We start from the raw sequence: 18478 nt of genomic DNA, 5'->3' as shown, positions 1-18478 counted from the left end.
GAGTCATCCTATATACACTACTGGCCGAAGTACTACTTTTGGGGAAGCATTAACCTTGTATCTATTTCCACTACACTATTTCCACTATTTCCACTACACAGGCATTTCTTCCCAAACATCCCTGGCAGTTGTTCATTCTGCCTGAAATTGAAAGTTTTCATCTACGGGATGGGAGCTCCTTATCTCCCGAGGCAGGTCATTCCACTGCTGGATGGCAGGAGTTGTGGCAAGGATTGTATATTCTTAGAGCCAAAACTTAGGTCTGCCTTTCAATCATGGCCCTGTTCTACCCTAGAAAACACTGGAAGTCCGATCTCTTTTCCACATGAATGTCCTATATAATAAGACAAATCAAGGCTGAGGGCTACTAGGAAATATAAAATGATCTGAAAATGGCTTTAAATAGGACACTAAAAATTCCTTGTTTTTATCTTTAAAGAACAATTGGCTAGGATTAAAACTCTCCATAATACCTAGTGGTGGAGAGTGATGGGAAAACAGGCCATTGGTAGGTATGTATACATTTGGCAACAATTTGGAGAGTAACTGGTAATATTTATAAAAGTTTAAAAATATATGAACCTTTTCACTATCAGAATTTATTCTTGAGTTGTACGTGCACAAAGACTAACATATAAGGATTATCTTTACAGCAGTATTTATAACCAGAAGCCAAAAAGGTCAATAAGACCATCAATAACTAAATAAATCCCAGCACAATGATGCAGTAGAAAATTCTGCAATGTTACAATAATCCATCTCTAATTACTAATATGGACAAAGTTTCTAAATGCAACTTCTGCAAAACGCAGATAAAAACACAGATATATAAATATTTATTCCATTTGTTGTTTAAAAGGTGATTCTCAGGAAGAGTGGCACTGCCAGGACATTTTGGAAATCTGTGCTAGTGCTGTTTTGTTATCACTATGATGGGGGATGGGGACACTTAGTATTTCCTGAACAAGAGCCACAGCTAGTAGACTTCATGCAATGGGAGGACAGTCCCCACGTCCAATGGTACTGTTTCCTACACAGTTGTTTTGTCCTCTGAGTTGTTCATGCAGGTGAAACACAATTATGTGTACCTAGGCCCTGACTACATTTTACATATGAAAACATTTTTTGACTGATTCAATATATCCTGAGTTTTCTAGGTATGCAACTACCATGTATGTGGAAGGAAGACTGTGTTTTTGTTTTGTTCAGGGCATTTTATAAAACATTTTATCAAAACAAGTCAGCCATAGTAAGTGTGTACATGGTACAGGAGTCATGGATACAGAACACTGGACTACTTTTGTCTGTGCCTCATTCACACTGAATCTGAGTAAAAATATTCAACTACTTTATCTTTTATTGTGGTTGTACCCCGGCATCCCCATACTGAAATGCATATTATTTTATTTTCATTACTTTCCTTTTCTAAAACTTTTTTACCTTACAGTTAGGGAGTATCAATTTAAAAAAAAAAAATCCTGAATGTGCATAGGTTGTTACTACTGGGCATATCCTGTTCATCTCCTCAGATTCCCTCCATGCCATTGTCTGGTGTTCTAGATTCTCAGCTGCTTACCCAACCTTAGGCACCACCACAGCCGGCTCTGCTTGACCTGAGTGTTTCTGCCACTTAGAGCCAACGCACTGCTAGCTTAGAAATGCTGCCTCTCCAACTTCCTTGCCCACTGGCTGCTGCCAGGCAGCCAGGCTAAGGAGATGCATACTTGAATTTCTGGGTTTTGCCTTCAATTCCAGACTTGGATGAAAAGCCATGCACTGTAGGGCATAAGAACTGGTGTACTGAGCAGCCATTATGACCTGAGCAGACCAGAATTGGACAGGGTTTAATTGTGGTTTGAGCAGACCAGAATTGGACAGGGTTTAAATTGTGGGCCAAACAGGAGATAATAATAGGAAGGAGCCAAGAAGGAAAATAATCCTCTTCCTCCTTCTTCTTGTGAACTTCCCGGAGACATGGTTTCTCCATACACCATGTATCCTGAGACACTCCCTGTGACTGAGCACACCCGCCCTGGGGGCCTGGCTATGTTTCTTTGGGCCTCATGAAGCAGTGGCCAGTGAATATTGTTGCTTTCTTGCCTTCCCCACCTCTTTACCCCCTTTCTTCTTCACTCTCAGGGCCCTGGAATTGGACTTTTCCAAATACAGCATTGGCACCTAATCATACCATTCACAAAAATTAACTCAAAATAGATTACAGACCTAAACAGATAAAGCTATAAGGTGAAAAGAAAACTGACAGAATGGGAGAAAATATCTGTAAGCCATATATCTGATAAGGGACTGAATCCAGAATATATAAAGACCTTTTATAATTTAACAATAAAAAGACAACTAATTCAACTAAAATTAGATCAAAGGAATTGAGTGGACAGCTCTTCCAAGAAGATATGTAAATGGGCAATAGGCACATGGAAAGATGCTCAGCATCATCAGTTATCTGGAAAATGCAAATCAAAACCACAAAGAGATACTACCTCACACGCTTCATATCATTTGTCAAAAAGACAAATAATTACAAGTATTGGGAAGGATGTTGAGCATTTGGAACCCTAAATGTATTAATGACTGGTGGAAATGTCAGATGGTACAGCTGCTTTAAAAAAGGAGTGAAAACAAAAAGTTTAAATACAGAGTTACCATATAGTCAGCAATTCTACTCCTAGGCATATACCCAAGATAATGGGAAACATATGTCCATGCGAAACACTTGTACACAGATGTCCATATCAGCATTATTCACAATAGCCAAAAAAGTGCCATCATCCCAGATGTCCATTAGTTGATGATAAACAAGATGTAGCTGGTTCACGCAATGAAACATTCAGCTATCAAACAGGATGAAGCAATGCTACAACACAGATGGACCTTGAAAACCTCCTGCTAAGAAAAAGAAGCCAGACACAAAAGGCCATAAAGTATATGAGTCAACTTACATGAAATGTCCAGGAGAGGCAGATCTGTAGACATGTAAGGTAGATTAGATTAGTGTTTGCCAGGGGCTGGGAGGAGGGACACGAAATGACTCCTAGCAGATAGGGCATTTCTATTTGGGGTGAAGAAAATGTTCTGGAATTAGACAGTGGTGATGGTTGTACAACTCTATGAATGTACTCAACCCATTGAATTATCCACTTCACAGGGTGAGTTTTATGATGTGTGAATTACACCTCAAAAATACACGCTGTAGGCTTTTTATGTATCAAGCTCTAGCCTAGTCCCTTATATGAAAACCACACCCACAATTCTTTTTCAGGACAGGTCTCTTGCCACTTTGGTTGTCAGAGTGCCTATGGGACAACGCCCTTAAGATTCTTAAAAGCCCTTTTATCTAGTTGAGAGGGTCTACTTTTAAATCAGGAGACACTGAGGTCTTAATAAAGGACTGATATAACCATATCTTAAGTTTGACCTTTTTCCTTTGAGAAACTTTTGCCATTGGAGATGTTGGAAGTGGGAAACCATTATTTTTAGAATGTCCTAAGCCCTCAGTATCTCTTCTAAATGCTAGAAAACCACAGTTCCTTCTTTGGCTCATCTATCTTTTCCTGCATCTTACTGCATTCAGCTAGGTTAACAAATGGCCTGCTGACACTTTTTTTTTTTTAAAGTTCTGCCTAGAAACAACCTGACTAATCTATGAGTTCATTAGGAACAACTTGTTTTCCAGTTTCTGCAGGCAACGGTTTTGCCAAACATACCATCTCTGCATAACACAGCTGAGGGGGTTGGGCTCTGTGACTCCCTCTTTCCCTCCTACAAGGACCTCATTCTAAGCTTTTTTTTTTTTTTTTTTTTTTTAAGTTTATTTATCTATTTGAGAGAGAGAGAATGAGAGAGTGGGGGGAGGATTATGGAGGGAGAAACTGACTCCCCACTGAGCAGGGAGCCCCATGTGGGCCTCAATCCTGGGAGTCCAGGGTCATGACCTGTGCAGAATGTAGGAGCTTAATCGACTGAGCCACCTAGGTGTCCCTGAAATTTGGAGTTTTGAAACTCGGTCAAGTGCCTGAGATAAAAACTCTCAGTTATTGGCTGGGTGAACAGAGTTCTGACAGAAACGGTGAGACAAGAGTGATTGACTGCTTTTCTGCGCGGGCTCACTGAAGAGTGGAGGGACATGCGCTTTTAGCTCTAGGGCTACGGAGCTGGACACCACCACATTCCTCCCGCCCATCAGTGCTGAAAGCCTCCATGGAGCAAAACAGCACCACCTAGTTGCCTTCCTGGGCCCTGCCTCCCTAGCACTGGAGGCACATTTGAACAAGGGCAAGTCCACTGAGAATCAGCGCAACAGCCCTTCCTCCAGAAGACCAGCATAAGCAATTAGCTCGCACCAAGTTTACTGATCATAGAGGGCTGCAAAGCTTCAGCTCTTGGGGAAAACAGATACTATTCTTTGTACTTTTATTCTTTCAGTATTATTTTTCTAATTCTTTTTCCATTCTTTATTTTTTATTATTTTTTAAAAGATTCTATTTATTCATGAAAGACACAGAGAGAGCGGCAGAGACATAGGCAGAGGGAGAAGCAGGCTCTTGGTGGGGAGCCTGATGTGGGACTCGATCCCAGGACCCTGGGATCATGACCTGAGCCAAAGGCAGATGCTCAACCACTCAACCACCCAGGTGTTCCTTTTTTTCCTTTTTTAATTTTTATATGTTACATTTTTTATTGTTTTATTTTTATTTTCTTTTTGTAACCCTTTTCATTGTATTATATTTGTTTATATTTATGATTTTATTATATGGAAGTTTTTCTTTCTTTCTTACTGGGATTTAGTTTCTTCTAACAAGCAGACCAAAACACATCCAGGATGTAGTTTTTGTTTTGTTTTTGTTTTTAATGGTTTGTTTTGTACTTTTTTTTCTGTTATTGTTTTTATTTTTGTCTTTTCTCTCTCTTTCTTCTATTTTTTTCTGGACATAAAGAAATTCACCCCAAAAGAAAAAATAGGAAGTAGTACTCACTGCCAGGGATTTAATTAATAAGGATATAAATAAGATGTTGGAGCTAGAATTTAAAACAACGATGATAAAGATACTAGCTGGGCTTGCAAAAAAGCACAAAAGACACTAGACAACCCCTTACTATAGAAATAAAAGAACTAAAATCTAGTCAGGCTGAAATTAAAAATGCAATTACTGATATGCAGCCCCAAGTAGATGGCTATAATAAAATGAGGATGAATGAAACAGAAGAGTGAATCAGTGACATAGAAGATAAAATGATAGAAAATAAGGGAGCTGAAGACAGAAAGAAAACTATTAGATCACTAAAGGAGACTGAGAAAACACAGAAATTCCATAAAGTGAAATAATATCCATATAACAGGGGTCCCAGAAGATGAGGAGCAGGAGAAAGGGGTCGAAGGTTTATTTGAACAAATTATAGCTCAGAACTTCCTTAATTTGGGGAAGGAAACAGGCATTCAAGTCCAGGGGTCACAGAGAACCCCCTTCAAAATCAATAAATTCACAAATAGTGAAGCTTGCAAGTTTCAGAAACAAAGAGAAAATCCTGAAAGCAATCGGGACAAGAGGACATTAACCTATAAGGGTTGACCCATAAGGTTGGTAGCAGACCTGTCCACAGAGACCTGGCAGGCTGGGAAAGACTGGTATCATATATTCAACATGCTAAATGAGAAAAACATGCAGCCAAGAATACTTTATCAAGCAAAGCTGTCATTCACAATCTAAAATGAGAGGTAAAAGTGTTTTAGGAATTAAACTAAAGGAATTTGTGAACACCAACCAACCTGGAAGAAATATTAAAGGAGTTCCTGTGAGCGGAGAGAGAGCCCAAAAGTAACAAAGACCAGAAAGGAACAAAGACAATATACAGAAACAATGACTTTACAGGTAATACAATGGCACTAAATTCATATCTATCATAATTACTCTGAATGTAAATGGACTAAACGCTGCAATCAAAAGACACTGGGTCATTGTAATGGATAAAAAAAAATAAGACATATCGATATGATGCTTACAAGAGACTCGTTTTAGACTTAAAGACACAACCAGATTGAAAGTGAAGGGTGGAGAACCATTTATCATGCTAATGGACATCAAAAGAAAGCTGGAGTAGTCATCCTTATATCAGACAAACTAGATTTTAAACCAAAGACTTTAATAAGAGATAAAGAAGGGCACTATATCATAACAAAGCGGTCTATCCAACAAGAAGATCTAACGATTGCAAATATTTATGCCCCCAACTTGGGAGCAGCCAAATATATAAACCAATTAACAACAGAGAAATTCATTGATAATAATACAATAATAGTAGAGGACTTTAACACCACATTCACAGCAACGGAAAGATAACCTAAGCAGAAGATCAACAAGGAAACAATGGCTTTGAATGACACACTGGACCAGATGGACTTCACAGATATATTCATAACATTTCATCCTAAAGCAGCAGAATACACATTCTTTTCAAGTGAACATAGAACTTCATCAGGATAAAAAGCTTTTTGCACAGGAAAGGAAAGAGTCAACAAAACTAAAAGGCAGCATACAGAATAGGAGAAAATATTTGCAAATGACATATCAGATAAAGGGCTAGTGTCCAAAATCTATAAAGAATTTATCAAACTCAACACTCAAAAAAACAAAAAATCCAATCAACAAATGAGCAGAAAACATTAACAGACATTTCTCCAAAGAAGACATGTAAATGGTCAACAGACACATGAAAAAATGCTCAACATCACTTGGCATCAGGGAAATACAAATCAAAGCCACAGTGAGATACCACCTCACACTGGTCAAATGGCTAACATCAGCAAGTCAGGAAACAACATTTCTCCAACAATATGGAGAAAGGGGAACTCTTTTATACTGTTGGTGGGAATGCAAACGGGTGCAGCCACTCTGCACTCTTGAGGTTCCTCAAAAAGTTAAAAACTGAGCTACCCCATGACCCAGGAGTTACACTAGGTATTTGTCCAAAGAATATAGACATAGCGATTCAAAGGGGCACATGCACCTCCAATGTTTATAGCAGCAATGTCCACAAAAGCCAAAATATGGGAAGAGCCCAGATGTCCATCAACAAATGAATAGATAAAGAAGATGTGGCATATATATATAGTAGAATACTATTCAGCCATCAAAAAGAATGATATCTTGCCATTTGCAGTGATGTGGATGGAACTAGATAGAGGGTATTATGCTAAGTGAAATAAGTCAGTCGGAGAAAGATAAATACCATATGATTTCACTCATTTGTGGAATTTAAGAAACAAAAGAGATGAAAATAGGGGAAGGGAAGGAAAAATAAAATAAGATAGAGAGGGAGGAACTGTAGGAAACAAACTGAGGGTTGCTGGAGGGGAAGTGGCTGGGGGCATGGGGTAATTGGGTGATGGGCATTAAGGAGGGCATGTGATATAATGAGCAGTGGGTATTATATGCAACTGATGAATCACTAAATTCTACTCCTGAAACTAATAATACAGAGTATGTTAACTAAATTGAATTTAAATAACAAAAAAAATTAAGCTGGTATGAGTATTTAGGTTCAATTTTTTTGTATAACATAGGTTTTAATTTACCTTGAGTAAACAGGGTAATGGCTGAGCCATATGCTAAATGTAAGCTGAATTTTATAAGAAAGTCAAGTATTTTCCAACATGATTATAGTATTTTCAATCCCCACCAGCAATGCATGAGATTTCCAAATGCTCCACATAGTCACCAAGACATGGTATCATCAGTTTTAAAACTGTATCCATTCTAGTAGGTGTTTAGAGGCACCTCATCAGTTTAAATTTGCCTTCCCTTGAGGACTGATGATATTGAACATCTTTTTCATGTGTTTATTACCATTCATATATCCTCTTTTGTGAAATGTTTTTTCAAGTCCTTACCTATTTAAAAAAAAAACCTTAAGTAATGTCTTATTATTAAACTGAAAGGGTTATTATATTCTAAATAAAATGCTCATCTCACTATTTTTAGTCATCAAAAAAGGAAACAGGGACTCTGCTGGTTGGTGTACCAACTAATTCCTCAGCAAGGCAATTTGGAGATATTACCATTAATTTTAAAACCCACAAATTACACTCCTGAAAAGTTATGCTAAGGAAATGACCAGTGATGTATTTGGAAGATTCATTACAGTTTTATTTATAATAGAGAAAAATGGGGCCTATATATCCAACAATGGGGATTGGTTAAACAAATTGTGGTTCCTTGGTATTATGCAGTAATTAAAATGATACATGATATAAAATTCATGATACAATGTTAAGTGAAAAGTAGGCTATAAATACACATACCCAAATGAGTACACACATGTACACCCCTACTTCAAAAATATTTAAAAAAATAATTATATATACCTATATATATTTTTAAAGATTTTATTTATTTATTTGAGAGAGAGAGAGAAAGCACAAGCATGAACAGAAGGAGGCACAGAGGGAGACTCAGATTCCCTGCTGAGCAGGGAGCCCCATGTAGAGCTCAATCCTGTGTCTCCAGGATCATGACCTGAGCTGAAGGCAATGTTTAACTGACTGAGTCACCCAGGCATCCCACATATATATTTTAAAAATATTAATGTGGTGGAGTGCCTGGGTGGCTCAGTTGGTTAAGTGTCTGCCTTTGGCTCAGGTCATGACCAGGTCCTGGGATCAAGACCTACTTTGGGCTGCTTCTCCCTCTCTCTCTGCCTACCATTCCCCCTGCTTGTGTTCCCTCTCTGCCAATAAATAAATAAAATCTTTAAAAAATATATCAACTGTGGTTACATACATTGAGGCAATGTTGGAATTTGTTTATACTCTGTTTTTTATTTTCTGCATTTTCCATATTTTTCTGGCAGTCTCTACTTAGTAATTTTTACTATATCTTATTTTCACAATTTCTAACCTTTCTTCATTTTTAATCCCAAATAAACACTGATAGCTCCAACAGTACTGGCTCTGGGGCAGGGGTGAGGGAAGAAGGCTACCTGTGTGAATTTTTTTACTAATATTTTTAAAACCAGGTACTGTCCAATTAAGTATGCTGAGAGGTCACATGAGAAAAGCCACTGGCAATCTTACCTGAGATTCAGTAATTTAAATAGGCCTAACAACAAAGACATTTACCAAGAAGAAAATAAATAATATTTTCCATTTATTGGAAATTTTTAAATAACCAAGAGTGAAAATTTAAAAACATATATAAAAATATTAACCTTAAAAATGAAAATATAGTGAAATTATAAAATAAGTATACAATTAAAAAACACATTAACTGAACACCCTCAAAACTACATAAACATTGGATATTTATGAAATTCTTTAGAAATATCTATTCTTTGAATAAAGTTTGAAATTTGCTTATAATTGTCAACCAAGGAAGGAGGTAGCAAATGATAGCTCTGGCCAATTTATAACTGTCCAAAGAGAAGGATTCTGTGTTATTTCTTGCTTGCCTTTTCTAATACCCATTCAATCACCTAGAAGGAAAAAAAAATACGGTAATGATTTATTTCTATTGAAAACAGAAGGGACAGAAAAAGATACAGTTAAAACTTTAAAAAGCATGGTAGAAAACTTAAAATATGAAGTAACAAGTCAAAATCTTAAATCACATTTTATCTTAAACACATTTTATTTTCTAACTGAAGAAAATAAAACTGAAGCTAGACTTCTGCTGCAGAGTACAACTGTCCTCACTGGATACAATAAAGATTCTGTTTTCTCACCTTAGTTTTTTTTAAAGATTTTTAAATTTATTCCTTTGAGAGAGAGACAGAGACAGAGACATAGAGAGCATAGGCAGGGGGAGAGGCAGAGGGAGAGGGAGAGGCAGACTCCCCCTTGAGCTGGGAGCCTGATGTGGGGCTAGATGCCAGGACCCTGAGATCATGACCTGAGCCACAGGCAGCTGCTTAACCATCTGAGCCACCCAGGTGCCCCATGTTGTCTCACCTTTTTTTGCAATTGTTTTCAAAGGGTCACTAGAAAGAAATTAAACCAAACTTTGAGAACAACTAATCAAAATGGATTAATTTTTCCAGGTCATTGGTTTATTAAAAAAGTTTCTTCTTTCTTAACATAATCTTTAGAAACCCTTTTGTTAACAGAGCAGCCTATTATGTACTCCTAAACGCTCTGTTTGCATTAGTCTATTATTATTTTAAAGAGAGTTCTTACACAGCATACATAATGGCATCACAGCTACCCTAAAATAAAATAGCACTTTAATTCAATGTAGTTTCTTGGGAATAAGTTATTTACCTGTACAGCATTGTTGTTTGCTGCTTTCTTCATTTCTTCGAATAGACCCCTTGATGTTTTAAGATCCTAAAAATAACAACATAAAGCATTTCACGAGTTGTACATTAAATTACAGAGAGCAAGTCATCATTAAATAAACTTGATATTATCCTAAATCATTCTATAAATATCAATGTGACTCAGAAAACATTATAAAAAAAATCAAGTACAATTTAACTCTAACCCTAAATATCAAGATACTCTAACAACAATTATATATATATATGTATATACATATATACGTATATTTAAATGTTTAAAAATATATGTATATATAACATATAAATGTATGTATAATATATATGTATGTACATATATAATCTAATCTAATATATATATATATATGTATATATAAATTTCTGTCACTCTTGCCTCATAATCTCAGCAGCACTGACCAAATCTAAGTCTCATCTTTGATGAGTACCCACTAATGCTTTGGTACTCGGGAAATGAATATACTGCATTTGTATTTATTTTTCAGATAAAATATCTTTTTTTTCTCTCTCTCCTTTTGGGTTATTTTACTCCACAACCAAGACAAAAGAAACCGAAATCTCTAACTTTTAAAAAATATGATTATATCAAATTAGATTACAAGGTAAATTTAAAAAATCTAATTGTATTTTAAAAAGCAGTCCTCTGCTGTCCCTAGAAGTTATGCTTCCCACAGGACAGACTGCCACTTTTGGTTCTTTCAGCTGTTTCTCTTATTTATATCTTCATGTTTCTAAATATGCTTATGTTGCTACTTTTTGATTTAGCAATTTTAGACAATGATCATTGTTAACAGCTACATAGGTTGTGGATTCAGATCTCTGAACCAGGCCACCTCCTTCTTCCTCTTAGTAACTACTACACCAGTTTTGATTAGTAAATAGTTCATGTTTGCATTTTATACCTATGTAAATACAGTTCTGTCTTGAGTTAAGTAATGTTATTATAATTATCTTCTCATGTAACATTTTGTTTAACCTCTAGTTATATTTGCTTAGTTTGCCCTGTATGTAATTCTGGGTCTCCCCCACCAAATGTTACAATCAATTAAATGTACAAATAGCAAAGTTGTTTCAAATATACTGGATAACCTCTCAGTTCAATTTTTCAAGAAATCTGTTCATTATTATTCGTATTTTTTCACCTGGTGCTCTTTCTCCCACAACCTGCTCCAATTTGGTCTAACTGCTCCCTGGGTTAGTTCTTATTTCTTGACTCAGTTGCTATTCTGATGGACTTCATCCTCTTGCAGATGCTTTAAAAGGGTATATGAATGACAAACTTTTTTAGACTTTCTACATCTGAAGTATCTCTAATGGAATCCTCAGACTTGATTGAATTTGTGACTGGTTATAAAAAACTAGGTAAATCAGTTTCCCTCAGATTGGAAGATGCTTTTCTGGCTTCTGGCATACATTACTTACTATGGAGAAGTACAATGCCATTCTGATTCTCAGTTCTCTACATGTAAACTTTCTTTCCTGGGAAGATTTTAGGAGGCTATTTCAGGAAGTATGAAATTCCACAATAATGTAGCTTGCTGCAGAACTCTGTCATTCACTGGGATGGATAAGCTGTGTGCCTTTTCAATCATGGCACTTGAGTTCTTCAGTTCTGGGAAAAACTTTGTTGTATTTTTTATAGTTTGCTCTCCTTTATTCTCTATTTTTAAAACTTCTATTACCATATTACCATATTAGTCTAATTAGTCTATTAGTCTCTGGATTAGTCTTCCCCTTTTCTGATTCTTATATTTCACGTTTTTGTTATTGATTCTAATTTCTTTTTTTTTTTTTTAAGAGTTTATTTATTTATTTGAGAGAGAGAGAGAGAGAACACAAGCAGGGGACAGCAGAGGGAGAAGCAGGTTCCCTGCTGAGCTGGAAGCCCGCCACATAGCTTGATCCCAAGACCCTGGGGATCATGACCTGAGTCCAAAGACAGACACTTAACCAACTGAGCCATCCAGGCATGCCCTGATTTTAATACCTGGTAACTTTTTTTTTTTTTTTTTTTAAGATTTTATTTGTTTATTCAGGAGAGACACAGAGAGAGAGAGAGAGGCAGAGACACAAGCAGAGAGAGAAGCAGGCTCCATGCAGGGAGATCAATATGGGACTCAATCCCGGGATTCCAGAATCACGCCCTGAGCCAGGCGTCCCTACCTGGTAACTTTCTTAATCTCAACTGTTCAGTGTCACTATTGGATTGATTTTATCATATTTTTCATTTCAAGCTTTCATGTTCTATAGAGTTTCTGGAAATAGCATCCTGTTCCAGCTTTATGGATGCAAGTATCTTCTTTCTGAGAGAATTATAGTTTTTATGAAGTTTTCTATAGCTTTCTGCCCGTTAAGAGTTCCCTTCATTCCTTTGTTTTGGCATCTTTTTTTTTGGGGGGAAAAGTCTCAAAAGTCTGCTAATTCTGCTAATTCTCAAAAGTCCAATCATATTTAAAACTGAGATGTAAAAATCTTATTGAAAGCTCTGTCTAGTGGCTTTATATGGTCAGGTTATTAGGAGGCCAGTTGGTTTTTCCCTTGTGCCCCTCTTTTTGCTTCAGAGACTATTTCCTGCACTGTCACAGAGATGAGGGCAAGAAGTAGTAGCAGCATACTTCGTAGTTACCCCTGTGGGAGAAAGACTTGGAGAGGAAGTTGGGGGTTCCTCAGTTCACTGTAGATTTTTATACAACTCTCCTATGTTCCACCTGACACCACACCCCCGCTTTCCATGATACCCAATGTCTTCAAATCCTAAGAACCTCAGAGACTGTGTCATTGGACATGGTTTGATTCTCACTAGCATTCCACTGGTCAGGCATTTAGGTTCCAACTTTTTAAACTCTGTGATACCAAACTTCTATGGGCTGTCTTGTTCAACAATGTACCAAATATACCTCTCCATTTTTTTCCCCCTCTTCTTTATTTTTGTATTTTAATACCATTTTTCTTGAGATTTTAGAAAGAAGGCGAATTGGATGCATGTGGTCATCTGTAGTTTTAACCAGGAACCCACACAAAACTCTGACTTGAGTCAAAAACTCTTAAAGCTGGAGACAATCTAACACCATTTAAGTTTTTTTTTTTTTTTAAGATTTTATTATTTATTCATAGACACAGAGAGAGAGAGGCAGAGACAAAGGCAGAGGGAGAAGCAGGCTCCATGCAGGGAGCCCGATGTGGGACTCGATCCCGGGTCCCCAGGATCACATCCCAGGCTGCAGGCGGTGTCAAACCGCTGTGCCACTGTGGCTGCCCACACCATTTAAGTTTTACAGAACCATCATCTAAGTGGCTAATCTGTCTAATGTCTCACAATTAGCTGATAATGGATCCAAAATTAGAAACGGGGTATTCTGATACCCATTCCAGTTGCCTTTTTACGATATACTAAAATTCTAATTAAACATGTTTTGAAGTTTATTATCAACTTAAGTCAAAGACTTGTTAGGGAAGATACCAGTTAAAATGTAGTTTTCTAAACATGAGGACAAAAATCAAACAAGTCAGATATAAAATATTTTGGCTCCAATTTTTCTATTGCCACTTAAAAAAATATCTGGCAACAAGTTATAAGCTATCATTATAAAATGAATATAAACTAAATATTACTCACTAAATATTACTTTATGTCAGATAAGAATATCAAAATATGACCTCAATTTTGCTCTTAATAGAGAAGACACAGTACCTTCAGATAGAACTTGGAGATCTCAAAGAGACGTTGGCTGCAGGCAGTGAAACATCCATGAGCCTCAGTAATGCTGTGTTTCTTCAGTGTTTCTGTAACTACTTCTTTCAGTATCTTGAATAGAACATAACATATGATAATATTTCTTGGAAAAGGTACAAACATATTATTTCATCATTAGAGTTCAGTTGTGTGAATTATATAATCATGTAACTAAGTGAAAGCTAAGTTCATTAAGACAAAATAACTGAGAAAAAAAAGAGACCTGGAACATTTACATGGTCATACATGTCACCAGGTATCTATTAGGAAGAAATAACTAGAGTATCTTAGGAATTCAAATCATAAGTTCTGAATCAAAATCTGATTGTAAAAACTACACACATTAAGGATATACACAGGGATGCATTTATTCTTTATTATGGAAACTTTCAAACACTGAGAAGTAGAGAGAACATTTAATGACAAATCCCTATCTTGATATCAAACCAGTTTCAGTGAGGATCAATTTGTGGCTAATTTTGTTTCATTTATCCCTCTGCCTACTTACCCACTGTCCTTCTTATGTTGAATTATCTTAAAGTACATTATACATACCATTTCATTTCACTCATAAAATTTTCGACATACATTTTAAATGAACCAAATAAAGGAGTTTCTTCCCATGTAGAACTAAGAGACAGGAAATAAATCTTTACCCGTGTGTGTTTCTGTGATCTTGATTCCTTAATTTGCCTTGATGTTTTTGATCCATGAACACTTTTTTGACCTGAACTGGCCTTTGTAGTGACTTTTGAAGTTTCACAGCTAAGAACTGGAACTGATGGACAAGTCACAGATAATGATCGCTCTGCTCGGGGTTTTCTGGATGTCACTGCATGATGACGACGATTAGTATTGCCACTTGTTTGAGAAAGAAGAGAATCCGAACTTTCAGACTTCACAAGTCTATTGTGGAGAAATAAATCCAAAACCAGACTAAGTGACTCAATAATGAGGTCCATTTTTCTGCCCTAAATGTGACAACTATATCCACTAAAACATAAACCCAACAAAATCAAACAGGCAGAAAGCAGTGCAAGAAGGTGGGAAGACCTAGCAGGAAAGCTGCCATCCCCAGACATCCTTTTCAACAAAGCAGCTCTGCTACTTAATTTATGGGACAAGATCTCTAGTGTTCCATGGCTTAACAATTTTATAATCCATCATGCTAATGTTCTGTATATTAGCACAGAAAGCAAGAAATTGTGTTTTTTTTTCCAAGTCATTTCTTTTTATAATTTATAAGCATAATCATAACTGCTCACAGTAAAAACAAAATTCCTGATGGGAAAGAATTCATCTAAGATCTCTACAGAATGCTACTTAAAAATAAGAAAGACTAATTTGCAAAAAAATTTAAAAAAAATTAGGGACTAACACACTTTCTGTCAAGGGACTATTTTTATGCACTTAATATAGCACCTTTTTGGGGGATAAAGGCAATTCACATCTTTTGATCCCCTTTTCAATCGAGATACTTCAGTGCGGAGCTCGCTTTGTAAAGCTTCTCCATCAGGGACACTGCCAGGCTCTGACAAGACGGCAGGTGATGGAAGAGGGCTCAACACAGTGGGTACCGGAAAACTTTCTCTAGTGCAGGTGGTTTGGGTTTCATAACGGATGAGACGAGACTGAAGTTCAGAGAATCCCCCATCTCTTTCTAATGCTTTTTGGTCATCCAAACAGTATCTAAAGAAAAGAAAGACCATTAAAATCACAGGCTTCACAACAGCAACAAGTTTTTCCCTGCCAGTGAGGAAAGAGCGGAACATTTCCTTGAAAACTTTTTACTGAACTTCCTAATAACTGTTGGAAGGGCGGAGGGAACGGCCGGCTTCCTTCACAAGTTCGTTTTTTTCTAGCCTGCTGGATGACAGGGCAAAAGATTAAAATATTTAAAGTATGATCTGATTCCTCTTTGACTCTTTCTGGGCAACAGATTAAGTTAATCCTGGCTTATTTTCAAAATAATAGAGCTGCTGCTTTAATACTCTTTAAGTCTCTACCGACATCTGATTCCTCAGCATGGCTGGTATGTAACAAGTTGAAATGCTGACTTCGGTTAGAAAGGGCAAGTTTATGTTCAACACAAAGATGAAAAGGGTATAAAGGTATTCGAACTGGCTCACCATACACAGCTCAGAACATTCTGAATTTCTCTTTGAAACTCACTCCCCACCCTTACTTCTGATTGACAGATTTTTCTTCAAACGCTTTGGCTGTCCCTGTGCATCTGCTTTCTAGCTAGATCTGATTCAAGGAATCAATGAGATGTTGGCTCAGTGAATGCCTCTGGTCTTAAAGAAATCCCATGTTGTTAAGGACAACAAATAAGCATATCAGGAAAATCACCCATGAGATATGTGACCCTGGACAACTCCTCATTGTCTCCTCTGCTACAGCTGCATCAGGCAAACACAACAGCTTCAGAGAAGTGCTAGGAGGACTGTCAAAATTAAAACCTTTCTCTGTTATCTGTCCTCTTGATTTGTAAAATTCTAAGGTGCTCCCTAAAACTAGAACTTTACGTCCATAAGCTTTTAGCTCAACTCCCAAAGAGTGTTATCATTACCCTAACTTCTGACTGCCTCATGGAAGTTTTAAGGACTCTTTCTTTCCCTTTGGGACACTTTCATATTTGATTTCTAAGAGCTGAATCCCAGGATTTAAATCTGGCTCTGTCACCGATTAGGTGGTTTGAACTTGGCCCAATCACTTCAGTTGATCTATGCTTCTGTTGGCCTCCTCTGCAAAATGAGCTTTATTTATAGAGTCATCTCCAAGAGCTAGTATAAGGATACCTTACATATTCCTTGGGTAAAGTAAGGCACTCAGAATCAGTGCCTAGACCATGCAAGCAAAGCTCAACAAATGTATGCTGCTACTGCTGTCGTGGCTATTATTATTATTATTATTATTATTATTATTAGGTTTAATTTCTACCACAGCAAATCTTCTAGTATGCACATTTTTTAAAAAGCTGTCCAGGTGATTGGGACTGATAAATCTCTAATTTAACCCAGGGGTTATATTAATTTAACAGAGGAGAAAGTGGTGGCAGAATGGTAACTAGAACCCAGGCTTCTCAGTTCTGTAACATTCTTTCTCTAGCGTTATTTAATAAAACACATTTCATTAAAAAGGAGCAGTAACCCTAAGGATTACTGATGAGTCCTATTTCTCTCCTGGGCAACTGAGAGAATTGAAAATGAAATCAAGAACCATGAATGTTAAGAAAGGTTCTAGGCAAGAGGCAATGTTTATTGCCTTAATGAGCTTATAGGAAATTTTTGAGAAAAAAGATACAGTTTCACTCTAAATGAGTATTTTTTTCTACTCTGAGATTTTGATTTTAACATGCAGATATTTTCCTTCCAGTTCTAACCTTTCTTCATCACAGCTGTTCATAATGTCATTCCTTCAACTGAACTGCGTGTACTATGCTTGTTGACTTTGCCATTTTAAATGTCCTCAAATGATTATACTATGATCTGGCACTGAAACAAAAAGTACTTTGCAAATAAGAAAGGAACAGAAACAGAATGGCAGGGTGCATATCTGGTATTAGTGGAGCAAACATTCATGGTTGGATGAATGACTACACTTCTCTATTTTCTTACAAAACAATAACCAAATGCTTTATGCAACCAAAGGAAGAAAAGTATCTTCAAGATGAAGCTATCTTTGTTTGGTAACTACATAATAGGCAAGATACTGCCTAGCATGCATCAATGTCTGTGAAGGCAGGGGAAACTGCCAAATCTCTTGGAGCAGATGAAAGAAATCTGAAAGCAACAGGAGGCTGGCATGGCAAAATATCACAGTTTGATAGTAGAGTTTAATTTGTTGTTAAAGAAAACAGTGCACCATACAATCAATGGTATCTAACACTCCAGGATAAAATAGGTGAAAAATCAAGCAAGCCAACAGTGGAGATATTTCATTTTGCCTTAAGAAAACACTGATTTGCACTTGGGCAGTTTATGTATATATATATTTTTTCCCAAATATTCTTTATGTCTGGGTACAGGAAGAGTTCCGGGATTACAAAGGCTTATAGCAACATGAGGAAGAGAGAAAAATCTCCCTTTAGCTTCATAATTATTTTAACATTCTACTAGAATTTTGTTTCAAGTAGGTTCATTATCTATGTTCAACCAAATAGTCCCTCTGCCCTCTACATGCTCAAATCTTCTTGAAGAAAAAGCATGTTCCTGGATTCACTGTGCTCACCCCTCTACCACATCCTTGGTTTGATCTGTGCCTTCAGGTTAAGGAGCACAAATTTAGAATAAAGAAAACTGAGGCACAGAGAGATTTGTTTGTTTATAGGGGTAGGTAGTTCTTATTGCTCATTTTAAAGTCCTCAAATTCTTACTTCAACTGTTGTTCCACATGCAGACAGAAATGTAATGTTACCACATGTATTGACGTGTTGTTTCT

General features: G+C 36.8%; 1 protein-coding gene across 3 annotated transcripts in view; it reads right to left on the bottom strand.

The window, feature by feature from the left end:
- Positions 1-9141: 9141 nt before the first annotated feature.
- LOC112662022 (MDM2 binding protein) overlaps positions 9142-18478 on the bottom strand; it is a 71089-nt gene continuing 61752 nt past the window's right edge. For 2 of the 3 annotated variants that reach the window (XM_025450299.3, XM_025450300.3), the window contains 5 exons: positions 15458-15724; positions 14692-14941; positions 13994-14107; positions 10268-10333; positions 9142-9483 (listed from right to left, as the gene is read on the bottom strand). In XM_025450299.3, coding sequence (XP_025306084.1) covers positions 9445-9483; positions 10268-10333; positions 13994-14107; positions 14692-14941; positions 15458-15724 — 736 coding nt within the window. In that variant the 3' untranslated portion in view covers positions 9142-9444. The remainder of the gene's footprint in view (positions 9484-10267; positions 10334-13993; positions 14108-14691; positions 14942-15457; positions 15725-18478) is intronic. The other variant, XM_025450301.3, reaches the window with a different exon arrangement.

Source organism: Canis lupus, chromosome 13 (genome assembly GCF_003254725.2).
Source record: "Canis lupus dingo isolate Sandy chromosome 13, ASM325472v2, whole genome shotgun sequence".
Classification (NCBI taxonomy): domain Eukaryota; kingdom Metazoa; phylum Chordata; class Mammalia; order Carnivora; family Canidae; genus Canis; species Canis lupus.
Note: the sequence above shows the minus strand (reverse complement) of the source record. Positions and strands in the feature narration are given on the sequence as shown.